Raw genomic sequence first — 19,122 nt, forward strand, 5'->3', positions numbered from 1 at the left:
AGAAAGACTCAAGGTATAAGTTAACAATAAAGATAACCATATCTTCTATAGGATAGTGGATGTCGGGCACGCGCAACTTTTACATGAATAATAATCATAGATAAAAATCTAATTATCTTTGACATGTTCAACGGAAGCTGAAGTGGAACGCATAATTTGTAACCAACATAACAACAAAGTTATAGAACTGCGCTCTTACCGAACAACCACTTCGGTTTGTCGGGATTATCTAACAATATTATTTATTCCTTTTATATCTTTTCATTTTCCTGCACGTAGTTATATTTAAAATTTAAATTGCTTTTTACTGTTAAACCATATATGTTTGGTTAATTAAGTATATTTCCAAATGGATGGGCAACTGGTCATCATGGTTTTAGCACACCAAGATATACTTATTATTCGCCCTTACTCAAAAGGAAAAGGTATTTGTTAACAACTTTGAGAAGATAAGTAGCCTCATTCTACACCATTGGATATGGTGTATATCATGATTTGCTAACATAGTCTAGGTTTTGGGAATATATCATCATAGGTCGTAGATCTTTACTTTCCCCTTATCAAAATATAGCATATATAACGCCATGATCGCTAAATTTAACTTTTGGTGCATCCAAAGTTACATGGACACTAATTGTTCATGTAAATTCAACCTTCTAATCTTTGAAAGGAAATAATACAACCTTCTACACATGCACATATTATGTGGCGTCCGGTAACAAAGAATAAAAGTGAAGCTAGCTTGCAGTGATGAATGTTTACCCTACACCATAAAACCCTACCCGAGGCGAGCTAGCAGATCTATCTCTTGAACCTTCATTACATATCTAGATAGATTACCATAAATGGTTCATTTACAACCGCATGGGACCATATATATAATGCCTCAGACAGTTCAAACATCAATAAATGTCTAAGATATACGTATATACATTGAGAATCCGTCTTTAATATTTAGTACATCTTGTTCAGTTTACGGAGAATGATGATCATCACAAGTGGTTCATGATGCAATGATGACACATTTTAGCACAGCCGTCTCGCTGGCAATTACCAGCGAGGGGCTCATTGAATACAGTCTAAGATGAGTTGCGTACGATGGTTTCACTATCAGTAGTGTTAGCTGCAGAGATAGACGGGATCATTTCTTAGCTAGGTACCACTTTGTTTATCTTGTCCTTGTTGAAGTACTACCAGGTCGAGTTTCACCAACCACGAAGGTAGCAAACAGCATCAACTATGTTTGTCAGCCTGTGAAGTCTCCTAGCTAATTGGTTTGGATGAAGGCACGCACATCACTAATTCTAGCTAGCCACTAATTCCTGCCAGCTAGAAAGGTCATATAGCTGATGAGACAGGATCATCTCTCCAATAACGCTATCCCCAGCCTATACCATTTCTTTCAGTCCAGCAATTGCTGTTATGCTTCATAGCCAGGTAGACCTTATCATTCAGTATATATTGATTGGCACTTAGTGCTCATGTTTTCCAGCGAACGCTATCTTATATTGCAAGAAAAATGTTGGTGTGCATGTGACTTTCACAAACATACATAGCCCATTTCTATGCTGCTACCAAAAAAGTAATTATTTCATATGAGAAATATTCCTCCTGAAGAAAGATCAGCCGTTGTCTTTTTTCTTTTTTTTTAAAGCAGATCAGCCGTTGTCTCTAGTCCATCTAGTACACTACGTATCATATCATGATTTGCTAGCATATCCCTCCATGAACATAATTAATATACCTTGTAGTGTACTTTGCTTACAAAGCATCTTCTGTTGGCACTGCTCATGATTTCGTAGGAAAGCTCTATCTGTGTATTAATTAATAAATATCATCATTGATTCAGAAAAATGTTTAAAAATAGTTTAGAGACCCTAAAGGTTGCGGTTGATTTTTTTTTTGTTTTATCTTTTGCGAATTGGTTGCGATTGATATTGATGCGTCTCCAACGTATCTATAATTTTTTATTGTTCCATGCAATTATATTATCTGTTTTGGATGTTTAATGGGTTTTACTAAGCACTTTTATATTATTTTGACTAACCTATTAACCGAAGGCCCAGTGCAAATTCTGTTTTTTTGCCTATTTCAGGGTTTCGCAGAAAAGGAATATCAAACGGAGTCCAAACGGAATGAAACATTCAGGAGAGTTATTTTTGGAACAAACTGATCCAGGGGACTTGGAGTGGACGTCAAGAAAGAAGCGAGGAGGCCACGAGGCAAGGAGGCGTGCCTGCCCCCCTGGGCGCGCCCCCCACCCTCGTGGGCCCCTCGCAGCTCCACCGACCTACTTCTTCCTCCTATATATATCCATATACCCCAAAAACATCCAGGACCACCACGAAACCCAATTTCCACCGCCGCAACCTTCTGTACCCGTGAGATCCCATCTTGGGGCCTTTTCCGGCGCTCCGCCGGAGGGGGAACCGATCACGGAGGGCTTCTACATCAACACCATAGCCTCTCCGATGATGTGTGAGTAGTTTACCACAGACCTTCGGGTCCATAGTTATTAGCTAGATGGCTTCTCTCTCTCTTTGGATCTCAATACAAAGTTCTCCTCGATCCTCTTGGAGATCTATTCGATGTAATTCTTTTTGCGGTGTGTTTGTCGAGATCCAATGAATTGTGGGTTTATGATCAAGATTATCTATGAACAATATTTGAATCTCCTATGAATTCTTTTATGTATGATTTAATATCTCTGCAAGTCTCTTCGAATTATCAGTTTCGTTTGGCCTACTAGATTGATCTTTCTTGCAATGGGAGAAGTGCTTAGCTTTGGGTTCAATCTTGCGTTGCTCGATCCCAGTGATAGCAGGGGAAACGACACGTATTGTATTGTTGCCATCGAGGATAAAAGGATGGGGTTTATATCATATTGCTTGAGTTTATCCCTCTACATCATGTCATCTTGCCTAATGCGTTGCTCTGTTTTTACGAACTTAATACTCTAGATGCATGCTGAATAGCGGTTGATGTGTGGAGTAATAGTAGTTGATGCAGAATCGTTTCGGTCTACTTGTCGCGGACGTGATGCCTATATACATGATCATGCCTACATATTCTCATAATTGTGCACTTTTCTATCAATTGCTCGACAGTAATTTGTTCACCCACCGTAATACTTATGCTATCTTGAGAGAAGCCACTAGTGAAACCTATGGCCCCCGGGTCTATTCTCCATCATATAAGTTTCCAATCTACTTTACTTTGCAGTCTTTACTTTCAATCTCTATCTATCATAAAAAATACCAAAAATATTTATCTTATTATCTCTATCAGATCTCACTTTTGCAAGTGGCCGTGAAGGGATTGACAACCCCTTTATCGCGTTGGTTGCAAGGTTCTTATTTGTTTGTGTAGGTACGAGGCGACTTGCGTGTAGTCTCCTACTGGATTGATACCTTGGTTCTAAAAAACTGAGGGAAATACTTACGCTACTTTGCTGCATCACCCTTTCCTCTTCAAGGGAAAACCAACGCAGTGCTCAAGAGGTAGCAAGAAGGATTTCTGGCGCCGTTGCTGGGAGATCTATGCTAAGTCAACTCAAGTCAAGACATACCAAGTACCCATCACGAACTCTTATCCCTCGCATTACATTATTTGCCATTTGCCTCTCGTTTTCCTCTCCCCCACTTCACCCTTGCCGTTTTATTCGCCCTCTTTTTCCGTTCGCCTCTTTTTCGCTTGCTCTTTGTGTCGCCGTGTGTTAGATTGTTCGTCGTCATGGCTAGTTCTTCTATCATTGTTAGTACTCCCGATCATGAAGTTCTTAATTTTAAACAAAGGGAGGGAGAAAATCTAAAAGATGCTTGGCATAGAATTTGCAATGCTCAGAATATATCTACTAGGAAGCAATCTACTTCCGTTCTTCTTCGCAATTTTTATGTAAGCATCTCTCCTTGGAACAGATATATTCTTGATACCATTACCGGAGGGAATTTCTTGGGTAGCCATACTTTTGATTCTTATAATGCTATGTTATATTTGTTTGGCCCACCACCTCTTTTGGTTAATGGAACTACTTTAACTTTGGAACATGTGATGCAAAGGCTTGAAATTATTGAAAATAAAGTTGTCACTGTAGAGTTGATTGAAAATTTGGATAGGAAGATCCACAACCAACTTACCCAATATGGATCTAAGGTAGGAGTTACTCTGAATTTTTTTAAAGAAAAGGAACCTATAGTTAACGAAAGAATAGATCAAGATTCCACAAGAATTGGTAAACTTGAGGATATTATTACCAACTTAGGGTCTGCCTTTTCATCCGTGAAGAATACTCCAAATCCTCCTACTACCAAGGTTGCCAAATTAATGTATGTTCCTAAAAATAAGGGTGAATCTTCTAGTAAGGAAAACGCGGATCTCAAATCAATAAGTGTTTACCCCAACTTTTTTGCTATCATTAAGGAACCTTTTGCTACAAATGAATTTCTTGATTTCTTGCCTAAGAGTTTGATCATTAATAAAAAGAAGGAAACTCCTAATGGTTATAAGTGTTCTATTGAAGAATTGCCAACCGAAGGTGGCAATACCTAGATCTATTGTTGCCTTTATGCCTAGCTAGGGGCGTTAAACGATAGCGCTTGTTGGGAGGCAACCCAATTTTATTTTTGTTTCTTGCTTTTTGGTTCTGTTTAGTAATAAATATTTGATCTAGCCTCTGGTTAGATGTGGTTTTATGTTTTAATTAGTGTTTGTGCCAAGTAAAACCTATAGGATCTTCTTGGATGATAGTTATTTGATCTTGCTGAAAAAGTCAGAAACTTTCTGCTCACGAAAACAATTGTTAAACATCACCAGAACGTGATAAAATACTGATTCCAATTGCATTAGATCAGTAAACAAATTATCTAGGTCATCCTATTTTGGTAGATGTTTCTGAGTTACAGAAGTATGCGTTTGATACAGATTACTACAGACTGTTCTGTTTTTGACAGATTCTGTTTTTCATATGTTGTTTGCTTATTTTGATGAATCTATGGCTAGTATCAGAGTGTATGAACCATAGAGAAGTTGGAATACAGTAGGTTTAACACCAATATAAATAAATAATGAGTTCATTACAGTACCTTGAAGTGGTGGTTTGTTTTCTTTCGCTAACGGAGTTCATGAGATTTTCTGTTGAGTTTTGTGTTGTGAAGTTTTCAAGTTTTGGGTAAAGATTTGATGGATTATGGAATAAGGAGTGGCAAGAGCCTAAGCTTGGGGATGTCAAGGAACCCCAAGGTAAAATTCAAGGATAACCAAAAGCCTAAGCTTGGGGATGCCCCGGAAGGCATCCCCTCTTTCGTCTTTGTCTATCGGTAACTTTACTTGATGCTATATTTTTATTCACCACATGATATGTGTTTTGCTTGGAGCATCTTGTATGATTTGAGTCTTTGCTTTCTAGTTTACCCCAATCATCCTTGCTGTACACACCTTTTGGGAGAGACACACATGAATCAGAATTTATTAGAATACTCTATGTGCTTCACTTATATCTTTTGAGCTAGATAAATTTGCTCTAGTGCTTCGCTTATATCTTTTTAGAGCACGGTGGTGGTTTTATTTTATAGAAATAATTGATCTCTCATGCTTCACTTATATTATTTTGAGAGTCTTTTAGAACAGCATAGTAGTTTGCTTTGGCTATAAAATTAGTCCTAATGTGATGAGCATCCAAGATAGGTATAATAAAAACTATCATATAAAGTGCATTGAATACTATGAGAAGTTGGATTCCTTATGATTGTTTTGAGATATGAAGATGGTGATATTAGAGTCATGCTAGTTGAGTAGTTGTGGATTTGAGAAATACTTGTTCTAAAGTTTGTGATTCCCGTAGCATGCACGTATGGTGAACCGTTATGTGATGAAGCCGGAGCATGATTTATTTATTGATTGTCTTCCTTATGAGTGGCGGTCGGGGACGAGCGATGGTCTTTTCCTACCAATCTATCCCCCTAGGAGCATGCGCGTAGTACTTCGTTTCGATAACTAATAGATTTTTGCAATAAGTATGTGAGTTCTTTATGACTAATGTTGAGTCCATGGATTATACGCACTCTCACCCTTCCACCATTGCTAGCCTCTCTAATACCGCGCACCTTTCGCTGGTATCATACACCCACCATATTGATACGTCTCCAGCGTATCTATAATTTTTGATTGCTCCATGCTATTATATATTCTGTTTTGGATGTTTAATGGGCTTATTTATACACTTTTATATTATTTTGGGGACTAACCTATTAACCCAAGGCCCAGTGCAAATTGTTGTTTCTTTTGCCTATTTCAGTGTTTCGTAGAAAAGGAATATCAAACGGAGTCCAAACGGAATGAAACCTTCGGGAGAGTTATTTTTGGAACAAACGTGATCCAGAGGACTTGGAGTGGACGTCAAGAAATCACCGAGGAGGCCACGAGGCAGGGGGCGCGCCTACCCCCCTGGGGGCGCCCTCCACCCTCGTGGGCCCGTCGTGGCTCCACCGACCTACTTCTTCCTCCTATATATACCTACGTACCCCCAAACCATCGAAGAGCACTACGAAAACCTAATTCCACCGCCGCAACCTTCTGTACCCATGAGATCCCATCTTGGGGCCTTTTCCGGCGCTCCGCCAGAGGGGGCATTGATCACGGAGGGCTTCTACATCAACACCATAGCCTCTCCGATGATGTGTGAGTAGTTTACCTCAGACCTTCGGGTCCATAGTTATTAGCTAGATGGCTTCTTCTCTCTCTTTGGATCTCAATACAAAGTTCTCCTCGATTCTCTTGGAGATCTATTCGATGTAATCTTCTTTTGCGGTGTGTTTGTCGAGATCCGATGAATTGTGGGTTTATGATCAAGATTATTTATGAACAATATTTGAATCTTCTCCGAATTCTTTTATGTATGATTGGTTATCTTTGCAAGTCTCTTCGAATTATCAGTTTGGTTTGGCCTACTAGATTGATCTTTCTTGCAATGGGAGAAGTTCTTAGCTTTGGGTTCAATCTTGTGGTGCTCGATCCCAGTGACAGTAGGGGAAACGACACATATTGTATTGTTGCCATCGAGGATAAAAAGATGGGGTTTATATCATATTGCATGAGTTTATCCCTCTACATCATGTCATCTTGCTTAAAGCGTTACTCCGTTCTTATGAACTTAATACTCTAGATGCATGCTGGATAGCGGTCGATGTGTGGAGTAATAGTAGTAGATGCAGGCAGGAGTCGGTCTACTTGTCACGGACGTGATGCCTATATACATGATCATACCTAGATATTCTCATAACTATGCTCAATTCTATCAATTGCTCGACAGTAATTTGTTCACCCACCGTAATACTTATGCTATCTCGAGAGAAGCCACTAGTGAAACCTATGGCCCCCGGGTCTATTCTCCATCATATTAATCTCCCGTCAACAAGCTATTTCTTGCGCCGTTTATTTTGCTTTCTTTACATTTAGTCTTTATCATGAAAATACCAAAAATATTATCTTATCAGATCTCTCTTTTGCAAGTGGCCGTGAAGAGATTGACAACCCCTTTATCGCGTTGGTTGCAAGGTTCTTATTTGTTTGTGTAGGTACAAGGGACTTGCATGTGGCCTCCTACTGGATTGATACCTTGGTTCTCAAAAACTGAGGGAAATACTTACGCTACTTTGCTGCATCACCCTTTCCTCTTCAAGGGAAAACCAACGCATGCTCAAGAGGTAGCACATATACCTTCCTCAAAACAACCACCATACCTACTTATTATGGCATTTCCATAGCCATTCCGAGATATATTGCCATGCAACTTACCATCGTTCCGTTTATTATGACACGTTCCATCATTGTCATATTGCTTTGCATGATCATGTAGTTGACATTGTATTTGTGGCAAAGCCACCTTTATAATTCTTTCATACATGTCACTCTTGATTCATTGCATATCCCGGTACACCGCCGGAGGCATTCACATAGAGTCATATTTTGTTCTAAGTATTGAGTTTGTAATTTTTGAGTTGTAAGTAAATAAAGGTGTGATGATTATCATTATTAGGGCATTGTCCCAGTGAGGAAAGGATGATGGAGACTATGATTCCCCCACAAGTCGGGATGAGACTCCGGACGAAAAGAAAAAAATAAAAAAAGAGGCCATAAAAAAGGCCCAAATAAAAAAATGAGAGAAAAAAGAGAGAAGGGACAATGTTACTATCCTTTTACCACACTTGTGCTTCAAAGTAGCACCATGATCTTCACGATACAGAGTCTCCTATGTTGTCACTTTCATATACTAGTGGGAATTTTACATTATAGAACTTGGCTTGTATATTCCAATGATGGGCTTCCTCAAAATGTCCTAGGTCTTCGTGAGCAAGCGAGTTGGATGCACACCCACTTAGTTTCTTTTGTTGAGCTTTCATACACTTATAGCTCAAGTGCATCCGTTGCATGGCAATCCCTACTCACTCACATTGATATCTATTGATGGGCATCTCCATAGCCCATTGATACGCCTAGTTAATGTGAGACTATCTTCTCCTTTTTTGTCTTCTCCACAACCACCATTCTATTCCACATATAGTGCTATGTCCATGGCTCACGCTCATGTATTGCGTGAAGATTGAAAATTTTTGAGAACATCAAAAGTATGAAACAATTTCTTCGCTTGTCATCGGGGTTGTGCATGATTTAAATACTTTGTGTGATGAAGAAAGAGCATAGCCAGACTATATGATTTTGTAGGGATAACTTTCTTTGGCCATGTTATTTTGAGAAGACATGATTGCTTTGCTAGTATGCTTGAAGTATTATAATTTTTATGTCAATATTAAACTTTTGTCTTGAATCTTTCGGATCTGAACATTCATGCCACAATAAAGGAAATTACATTGAGAATTATGCTAGGTAGCATTCCACATCAAAAATTCTGTTCTTATCATTTACCTACTCGAGGACGAGCAGGAATTAAGCTTGGGGATGCTTGATACGTCTCCAACGTATCTATAATTTTTTATTGTTCCATGCTATTATATTATCTGTTTTAGATGTTTAATGGGCTTTACCAAGCACTTTTATATTATTTTTGGGACTAACCTATTAGCCGAAGGCCCAGTGCAAATTGTTGTTTTTTTGCCTATTTAGTGTTTCGCAGAAAAGGGATATCAACGGAGTCCAAACGGAATGAAACCTTCGGGAGAATTATTTTTGGAACAAACGTGATCCAGGAGACTTGGAGTGGACGTCAAGAAAGAAGCAAGGAGGCCACGAGGCAGGGAGGCGCGCCTGCCCCCCTGGGTGCGCCCCCCACCCTCGTGGGCCCCTCGCAGCTCCACCGACCTACTTCTTCCTCCTATATATATCCATATACCCCAAAAACATCCAGGAGCACCACGAAACCCTATTTCCACCGCCGCAACCTTCTGTACCCATGAGATCCCATCTTGGGGCCTTTTCCGGCGCTCCGCCGGAGGGGGAATCGATCACGGAGGGCTTCTACATCAACACCATAGCCTCTCCGATAATGTGTGAGTAGTTTACCACAGACCTTCGGGTCCATAGTTATTAGCTAGATGGCTTCTTCTATCTCTTTGGATCTCAATACAAAGTTCTCCTCGATCTTCTTGGAGATCTATTCGATGTAATTCTTTTTGCGGTGTGTTTGTCGAGATCCGATGAATTGTGGGTTTATGATCAAGATTATCTATGAACAATATTTGAATCTCATCTGAATTCTTTTATGTATGATTTAATATCTTTGCAAGTCTCTTCGAATTATCAGTTTGGTTTGGCCTACTACATTGATCTTTCTTACAATGGGAGAAGTGCTTAGCTTTGGGTTCAATCTTGCGTTGCTCGATCCCAGTGACAGCAGGGGAAACGACACGTATTGTATTGTTGCCATCGAGGATAAAAGGATGGGGTTTATATCATATTGCTTGAGTTTATCCCTCTACATCATGTCATCTTGCCTAATTCGTTGCTCTGTTTTTAAGAACTTAATACTCTAGATGCATGCTGGATAGCGGTCGATGTGTGGAGTAATAGTAGTTGATGCAGAATCGTTTCGGTCTACTTGTCGCGGACGTGATGCCTATATACATGATCATGCCTACATATTCTCATAATTGTGCACTTTTCTATCAATTGCTCGACAGTAATTTGTTCACCCACCGTAATACTTATGCTATCTTGAGAGAAGCCACTAGTGAAACCTATGGCCCCCAGGTCTATTCTCCATCATATAAGTTTCCAATCTACTTTACTTTGCAGTCTTTACTTTCAATCTCTATCATAAAAAATACCAAAAATATTTATCTTATTATCTCTATCAGATCTCACTTTTGCAAGTGGCCGTGAAGGGATTGACAGCCCCTTTATCGCGTTGGTTGCAAGGTTCTTATTTGTTTGTGTAGGTACGAGGCGACTTGCGTGTAGTCTCCTACTGGATTGATACCTTGGTTCTCAAAAACTAAGGAAAATACTTACGCTACTTTGCTGCATCACCCTTTCCTCTTCAAGGAAAACCAACGCAGTGCTCAAGAGGTAGCAGATATCAATAGCAAAAAGCAAGCTAATAGATAAGTTTGATTCAAAAGTACGATGGATCTACTCTTATACCGCTCTTATCTAATTCACACAAGCCCTTCATTAATCTTAATTATATTCTCTCACTAGTAATTTTTTATTCACATAGTCAAACCCATTATATATCAAGCGAATAATTTTAATTCGTTATTCAAATTTAATAATAGTCTTTTTTTATTTCAACTTTTAAGAGAAATTCTGCGAAAAAAGTACCTGGTTTAATGGGTCCCATCAACTACGAACCTTTAAGGTTTAGATGTGAACGGGCCAGTAAGTAGGATTTTGTGTCTCGCACCTTGGCTAACTCTTTTTGTACGGTTACTATTTTATATATTGTATATGGAATAAATTATTTTTAAATATTTGTTCGTTAATAATTTTTAAACATTTTTAAAATCTTTGGTCAGTTTAACAGAATTCATGTACATTTTTCAAATTATTGAACCTGGTGCACATTTTTTATAATTCATGAACACCTTTTAAATGTCGTGAAAATTTTCAAAATTCATGAGTACTTCAAAAATTGTAAATATTTTTACTACCTATGAACGTTTGTCTTCATTCCTGAACATTATTTAATTCAGTAAAATTTTCTTAAACTCATTATATATTTTTAATTCATGAACTATTTAGAAATTTGTGAGCATATATTAAATTTGTGAATATTTCTAATAATGTAGGAACTTCCTTAATTGATGAATATTTTTTTATGATTTGTGATCCACGTTTCAAATATCTGAAATATACATTTTGTTCCTGAACAATTTTTCTAAGTTCATGAAACATTTTTTAATTTACGGTATAGAAAAGGCTCCAGACTTTTCGTTGAAATCCAGCTGAAAAACTCAACATGCCGCACTTTTGTGCAGTCTACTATTTCGATAGGCAACGCCGGTTTCAAGTGCCGGTTTCTACTGTTTTTTTGCAAACCGGGGACTGAATCAGCTCACTCGGGCGTCTAGTTGATCCGGCCCATATATATATTTTTCTTGTTTTCTTTATCGCGTGATTCGAACCGCGGCTGCGCTAACCAACCTAGCCACATCACTTTTGTGATTACTATAGCTTTTCATTCCTTTTCTTCTTTCTTTTTTTTTGGAACTCTTTAGTTCGCTGTTTTTCTTTATCTTTTTTTCTTGGAACAGTTTTGTTCATTTTTTCTTTCCTTTTTCTCTTTTCCTAAATGCGTGAAAACTTTCTTCAAATTCATGAATCTTTTTTTCCAAAATCGACGAACTTTTCTTCAAGATTGATGAACTTTTTAAAAAATTGACTTTAGATTCAATGAACATTTTTCAGAATCGGTTATTTTTTCAATTTTGATGAACTTTTTTCAAATTTGGTGAACATTTTTCAAACTCAATGAAGTTTTTTATAAATTTCTGAAATTTTTTCGAATTTGCAAACTGTCTTTGAAAATCGATGAACTTTTTATAAAGTCAATAATAAAATTCTAAATTTGTGAACGCTTTTCTTCAAAAATGATGAACTGTTTTTCAATATTGATGAACTTTTTTTATAAATCAATGAATTTTTTTTTTCAAGGTCGATGAACCTTTTTCCAAAAAATTGAACTTTTTTCAAGTTCGTGGTTTTCCCATTCGTTTTATGAATTATTTTCAGGTTTTTCTTTTTCTTTCTTGGAATAATTTACACTGGGTATATAGTATATGTTATATGAAATCTTGCAAAAAGATGTTATATGCAGTACTAAAAGGGTCAAATAGTACTGAATCCTCATAACAGATGACAAGGTGAAGTTAGTCTAGTGGTTAATGCGGCAGGACGTCGACATTCTTGTCCTGAGGATCCTCATTTTATTTTCAGCATTCTTGTTGGGCCGGCCCACTAGGTGGCGTGTGTGAGCGCCAGCGGCGCTTAGAGCATCTCCAGCCGCGCCCTCGGAAAGGCCTCCCTAGGCGATTTTTTCACGCCGGCGCCGAATAAACGGCCCAGTCGCGTCCCCAGGAGCCCGATTTTCGGCGGCCTGGGTCGAAATCAGCGCCGGCGGACCCAGGCCGAACCCGGTGCGCTGGGGGGCGCCCGGGCGAGCGGTTTTGACGTGAAAGAGCCGCGGGCCAGGCGCGTCAGCGACACCGTGCCTCGTCTTCCCCCAGCCACGTCAGAATGCCTCGGTTTCCCACGGGGAATCAATGGCAAGGCTGACCGCCGCCGAGCCCTCCCTCTCCCCCCACCGACAACCCCGATGGCCGAGCGTTTCCCCGACGACGAGGCGGCGGCCAACGGCTTTGGCCGCCGCTCGCTCCGCGAACAGGAGTCGTGGCTCCTGTTCGAGGCCAACATCCGGCGCCGCCGGACATGCGCGCCGGGCCGACTGGGTGGAGGCTCAGCAACGGGGGAGTGCCCATTCCCCTGTGGCCCGACGCCGTGGCGCGCGCCTCCTACTTCCCCGCCGAGGTCGAGATCGTGCGCGCCTCCCTCACCGATGAGCAGCTCTCCCTCACCGATAAACTGTACACCGTTAATTTTATATGAAATTACCAAAACATTATGGTTTATAAAGGCGAGTTTAAATTCCCAGACGCCGAATTTCAACAACGGCTAAAATTGAACTCTATAATCAAATTCACTTTTTCTAAAGAAAAATATATTCACTTTCTTTTTTCGAGGAAAAAATCCACCAAAATATGTGGTTTTTAGGCAAAGCAAAATACTATGTTTTGGCACCCAGTTATATAATTAATCAATCTCAATTCTCAGACCCAGCATTTGGAAGGCCCAAAGGGCAAATGGGCCTGGATCACGGTGAGGCTGACACTGGCCCCAAAAAAGAGCCCCTCCTTCCTCCCCCCTTTGTTCCGGCAGCCGTCCAGTTCACCTCAAAAAAAAAAAGTTTACAATGCCCATCCATCCGCCCTTCGCCGTCGCCGACGTGGTCTCCCGTGGCGGCGGGGGACGCCGGCCCCTTAGGTCGCCGCTCTCACCAAGGTAAGGAAGTGTCCCATCTACATCGTCGGTCTCCGGTCTCCTCTTCCTGTAATCCAGTGATGAAATGCTGTTTCTTACCGATTTATCCTCGCTTGGTTGCAACCATTATTCATTGCGATTAGCCGAGCTCATCTTTCCTCAGTACTGATTTGCTGTCCTCGTTCTGGTTCCCCGGCGAGCTGAATCCCTCATTTTTAGCCGCCCCTGCGTCTGCGGAATTGATGCGGATCTGGATTCAGGGGCTGTGATAGTGTAGTCCGTGGACTGAAGATTTGAGCCCTGTAATTTGCCTTCTGTGATGGGACTAGTAATGTTTACTGCCACCACAGCTTGTTGTTCAGCTGAACAAAATTATACTAGAATCCTTGCTCAATATTGTGTGAGATAATGGTAAACAGAGTCTTATGGTACTCTCTGAATTATTGTGACCGTGCAGCAGCTTGTCATAGGCTTTTGTCCATGCCCATCTAGAGATTATTTGGATGATTGCTTCAACACTGGTCTGAAACTATGCCAAGGCACTTGTTTTGTCATTCGCACTGGGTGGGGCGAATAAATGTGCCATGTCAATTCATTGGATTATGGTCAATACTGAGAGTGGTTCCCCATTAGATGAGTGCGTGGGGATAAATTATACAGATAGCATGCCAAATTTCTTTTTGACCATCTAATTTGATTTCTGAAAATAAGATAAGGAAGTGATTTTCCTATCATATCTTTATTTCTCGTATAAAAAGAATGCTTACAATAGTAGTAAGGTATTGTAAATTGGAGTGTTTCTTAACTAATGTTCATGTGGAATTGGAAAATTCTTCTTTTTTTTTACCATAATATGCATAAGCCAAGTGTATAATTTCGGTTAGAAGGTGCAAAGAATCACAAAAAAGTCTTTCTGGTGCTGTGAACAAGGACAACATATTAAGTTATTTACAAAAGAACAAGAAGCCTGATATTTAACCTTCTGCCTAAGTAAGACATAAACACAATAGCTATATCTCCCTGGAACAACGATCTACTGTACCGCTATAACCAGCCTCCAGAGTTTGCACTCTTTGGTTATGTGTCCAGTAGAGCCACAAATTAGGGTGAGTAGAACCAGAATTGCAATCCCCTGAATCTGCTAGTCAATGCATTAAGGCCAATGGAAGATGTAACATTGATTTACCAAGCTTCTGCCACCAATATGCTTGCACTGGAAGAACCAGCACTGGATCTTATAATCTGATCATATTGAATACCCTCCATTGTTTCTCCATTTCCACACGAACTTCGCTGGTGCCAGTGAATCAAGTGTGCTGGCACTCAACTGGTCCCAAAGATGCGGCTCTTCGTGAATTGGCCTGGACACTGAGAGATCCCAAAACATCAGCATTCCATTCATTATTCAGAGCCTCCTAAACAATGTGTGTATTCTTGATTCTTGTCGTCACAATCACAAGGGAGAAGAGAGCTGGTGCAGGCTCCTCAGTCAAGCACTTGTTCAGCCATCTATCCTCCAGAAAAGGAACTTCTGCACTTCCGAGCTGCAAAGAAACTGAAGCATTGAATAAAGCATGAATATCTTGTTTGACATTGACCTTCTAGAACAGCAATCCATGTGGTAAAGTATTTCTTTATTTCCATCTATCTTGTTCATTGATTGGATAAGATTGATTTACATGTTTCTTCAATTCATATTGATGTAAAAGAACGAAAATATGTTCGGCATGCTTACATGTTTTCTATTGTGATGATGTCCTTCTTCTTTTTATTGCATTGCCAACAATAGGTTCCCTCACGATAACCTGCTGTATGGTGTTGGTGCTGCTTGTGTTGATCTCAGAGCATAGCTGTCCAAATGTTTTGCTGCATCTTATGACACTGAGTTTCTTCAGGGAAAGAGGTAGTAAGCCTATCTGGGGAAGAGATTCAAGTTTTGGACATTTCTCTATGCACAGAGACTCAAGGGATGTGAGATGAATCATGTTGCTTGTTCCCTGCATCTTACATTCTGAAGATTTTTTATGGTTAGCATCCCTCGAAGTTCATTCAACTCCCTCAGTTGGCATATGTTGTGCCTCATATTACTCTTCACTTTGTTCTCCTCTAGTTCTTTTGAGGGATCTCGGCCTGCCAATCAATTCTATGCTTGAAATTATTTTCTTCGGAGCCTTTAAGTATCTTAACTGGGTCAACCTACTTAAGCCCTCTTGGAGTTCCTTTTTCATGATCCTGTCTTGAGTTTGCAGACTCAACCCTTGTAAATGGTAGAGTTTGAATAATGACTTGGGGACATTGATGAAGTTTCTACTTTCATGGATGTTTAGATACCTAAGATGGACCAAATGATCAAGACTGTCTGGAAGCATACCATCAGGATTGCACAGTACTAAAACGCGTAAGCTTCTTAGCTCTTTGAGTATATGTTCAAGTATATGATTAAAGTTTGACGAGGAGACCCTTTCGCAAGAAGCACCTTCTTGTGCCTTGCTTATTATTAAGCTTCTCAGATTTTTCTTTAATTCTTCCAAACTCATGTACACCTTTAAGATATTGCTTGCACTGACATATAGGTGGCGAACATTTCTTGGAATACATACATTGAAGTCATCTTCTATTCGGAAGTGTTCTCCATTGGACACCGACTCTGCAAAATCATGTAGCAAGTCGTGAACTACATAGTGGTCCTCTTGGTTGGGTACCTTCTCAATGAATAAAAGCTGCAAGAGATCATTGATGTAACGACGTGCAGTTTCATCTGGTGTTTGCGTGTCAAGGAAACCGTGAGCTCTCCACATCTGTATTAGCTCATCTCCTCGAAGGTGGTATTTCTTAGGAAACAATGCAAAGTAAACAAAGCATTGCTTCAAATGGTCAGGAAGATGCTCATAACTCGGTCGCAATACTGATATGATATCATCTTCCTTTTGCTCTATTTGACACAATTTCTTTCCACAGATAGAACTCCAATGTTCTTCTTTTAGCACCGCTTTCAATGAACTCCCAACTGTCATTGCAGCTAAAGGTGATCCGGCCAACTTGCTCACCACTTCTTGGCCAATTCTTTTCAGTTGTGGAAAATCAGAAGGATTTGCATCACCGAATGCACATTGTGAAAAGAAATCCCAGTAGTCTTCATCTTCTAAGCCATGTAACTCCATGATCTCTGTTGATGCATTCATACTTGCAACATTTTTACTTCGAGTTGTAACTATTACTTTGCTGCCCTGGCTAGCAAACTTCAGGGGTTTGAACAGGTTCTCCAATTGGCTCCTCAATACATTCCATACATCGTCAAGGACTATCAAAGCCTTTTTCCCATTCAGCCTATCCCGAAGTATCCTCTGAGCTTGATCTAAACTACTGCTGAGATTATCTGACTCTGTCATCTCTTTTGTTAGACGGCCAACATCAAATTTATCTGAGACATGGAGCCATACTGTGAGATCAAAGTGATGTGTGTCATGAAAGTGGTTATACACTCTCTGTACTAGCGCTGTCTTACCAACACCACCAATACCAACAATTGATATAACATCATATGGCTGACTGGATTGTTCATTGATCTGAACAAGTAATTTCTTCAGATTGTTTTCTTCATTAACTCGACCGAAAAACTTCTCTGAGCTTGGCATAGAGCTTGTTGTGCGCCACTGAACTGCCTGTTCCGGTTTGCTGTCCTCTATCTTGACAAACTCCAGAAATCTTTGCATCTCACTATCAATCTCAACAAACTTATTGACTACAGAAATCAAGTCATCTATATCTTCATCAGAGAATAGAAAGCGTTTGAGAAGACGAACCGACTGATTTACTGTCGAGCTGCTGCTACTGCTAGTGGTGGTAGAGGCAGTGGTGACGGTGCTTGAGGATGAAGAAGATGAGCCAGCTGCAGCTGAAGCAACTGAGCTAATCATGCCCCTGTCTTCAGCTTGTGCTTGGAGAACTCGATAGTCAAACAAATCGAGAACATCCTCAGCTTGACAGGCAGCATCTTTGATTCTCCTTAGCCAACTTCCCATGGCTATGTTCTTTGCCTGCACTCTCTCAGCTATATGTATCGCTGTTTGGATCGACGATAGATTCTTCTCTAGGGTACTTAGTTTCTCCTTTGTATCTTTCCGTTGGTATTCATACTGGTCTCCAGCATAGGTGCACACCTTCTCAACTAGCTTGGTGATGAAAGCTGAGGCTACCCATCCTCCTACTGCTGAAGCAGCCATTGCAGCTCAGATGCTGCAACTCGAAGGAGTTGTCAAATGCTGGTTTCAAGTGGCCGCATAAAGGAAAACGAATGTTGATTTGAAGAGAGTTGGTATCTGGATGCAGTCAAGAGAGAATCACGAGTATAAAACTAATTATGTCCTTAGAAACTTCCCCGACTTGCATCGTCTTGTTTTGCATACGCCCACATTCTAGTGAAGGTTAGTAAACATCGCTTTTCAACTTTGTTTTTGCCACATTTCTTTGTCAGTTTGTGGACCATAATTTACCTGAAGGTGTTTCTAAGTAAAAGACTAATATTATCATCGTATAATGTCCTTTTGTTTGCTGGACAACACTAAGACTGAAACTGAAACCTTTGGCACTTACCTTCAGAAAGAATCGTGTGTCTCATTCAGCACCTTGTTGCAGGTAACAATATATACCCTCGGTGTGCTCCTATGCTCCCATGTGACTCGGCCATGTGTTAACTTATGCAGCATCTGGCCTGTGCATATATGTTAAGTTATTAATTCTTGGAGGGCTTAAACTTCTACACCTTCATTTTTTTTTATGTACTAGATCTGAGAACCTAAAAAATTTGGACAGCATGCTCCAATTGGGCTTGAGACCTCGAGTTGTGGTCCAGATACAGATATTTTATCTTAATCTCAGTTCAGAAAATTGCGCGGAACTTGCCCAAGGCTAGAAAAAAAACAATGATCAGGAGCAAGAACGTCCAAGGCTAGATTCGTTTACTATCATATACTCCTTCTGTTCCTAAATATTTGTCTTTCTAGATATTTCAACAAGTGACTACATACGAAGCAAAATGAGTGAATCTACCCTCTAAAATATGTCTATATACATTCATATGTGATAGTCCATTTGAAATCTCTAAAAAGACAAATATTTAGGAATGGAGGGAGTACTTTACTGCTTAGATTGTTATTAGCAGAAGCCGAAGCCAAATGGTGTCTTGTTTCTTTTTGTTTATTGTTGTTCTAGCTGTCGTTCACCTACTTGTCCATGCCTACAGAGCTTCGAGCCTGTGCTCCATCAGAATCGCCCCATCCCGGTCAGCTTTGCATTACAAAAGGCTATAATACATCATGTTTTCTTGTTATCAACATGCTTTGGTATCACCAGTTTTTTAAAGATTTTTGTAATGAACTGTCAGAAAAGTGACAAAATAACCACATTGTAGGTTCTGTGAGCCTTTATCTAGAGAGCAACAGAAATACGTGGCCGGTCGATGAATTTCAGTTTCCACTTTGGCAGTTATGTGGTATCCGAAGTTTCCTTTCCCCTGCAGTCAACCACTCAACCCTGGGAAGACAATGTTCATAAACTACATGGCAAATATTTATTTTTCTCTTCTTGTAGTCCTGATTTAACTGAATAATCTGGATTCTGTGGACTGTTGGCCAT

At 40.0% G+C, this 19,122-nt stretch overlaps 1 protein-coding gene across 1 annotated transcript; it reads right to left on the reverse strand.

Moving 5' to 3' along the window:
- Positions 1–15,572: 15,572 nt before the first annotated feature.
- LOC123051168 (putative disease resistance RPP13-like protein 1) lies at positions 15,573–17,711 on the reverse strand. Its single transcript, XM_044473973.1, has one exon. The coding sequence runs from the start codon at positions 17,709–17,711 to the stop codon at positions 15,573–15,575; it is 2,139 nt and encodes a 712-aa protein (XP_044329908.1).
- Between the last annotated feature and the right edge of the window lie 1,411 nt (positions 17,712–19,122).

This window comes from Triticum aestivum, chromosome 2D, assembly GCF_018294505.1.
Source record: "Triticum aestivum cultivar Chinese Spring chromosome 2D, IWGSC CS RefSeq v2.1, whole genome shotgun sequence".
Lineage (NCBI taxonomy): Eukaryota > Viridiplantae > Streptophyta > Magnoliopsida > Poales > Poaceae > Triticum > Triticum aestivum.

Coding starts and splice junctions, on each gene's coding strand:
- LOC123051168 (XM_044473973.1), bottom strand. CDS start 17,711: ATGGCTGCTTCAGCAGTAGGAGGATGGGTAGCCTCAGCTTTCATCACC.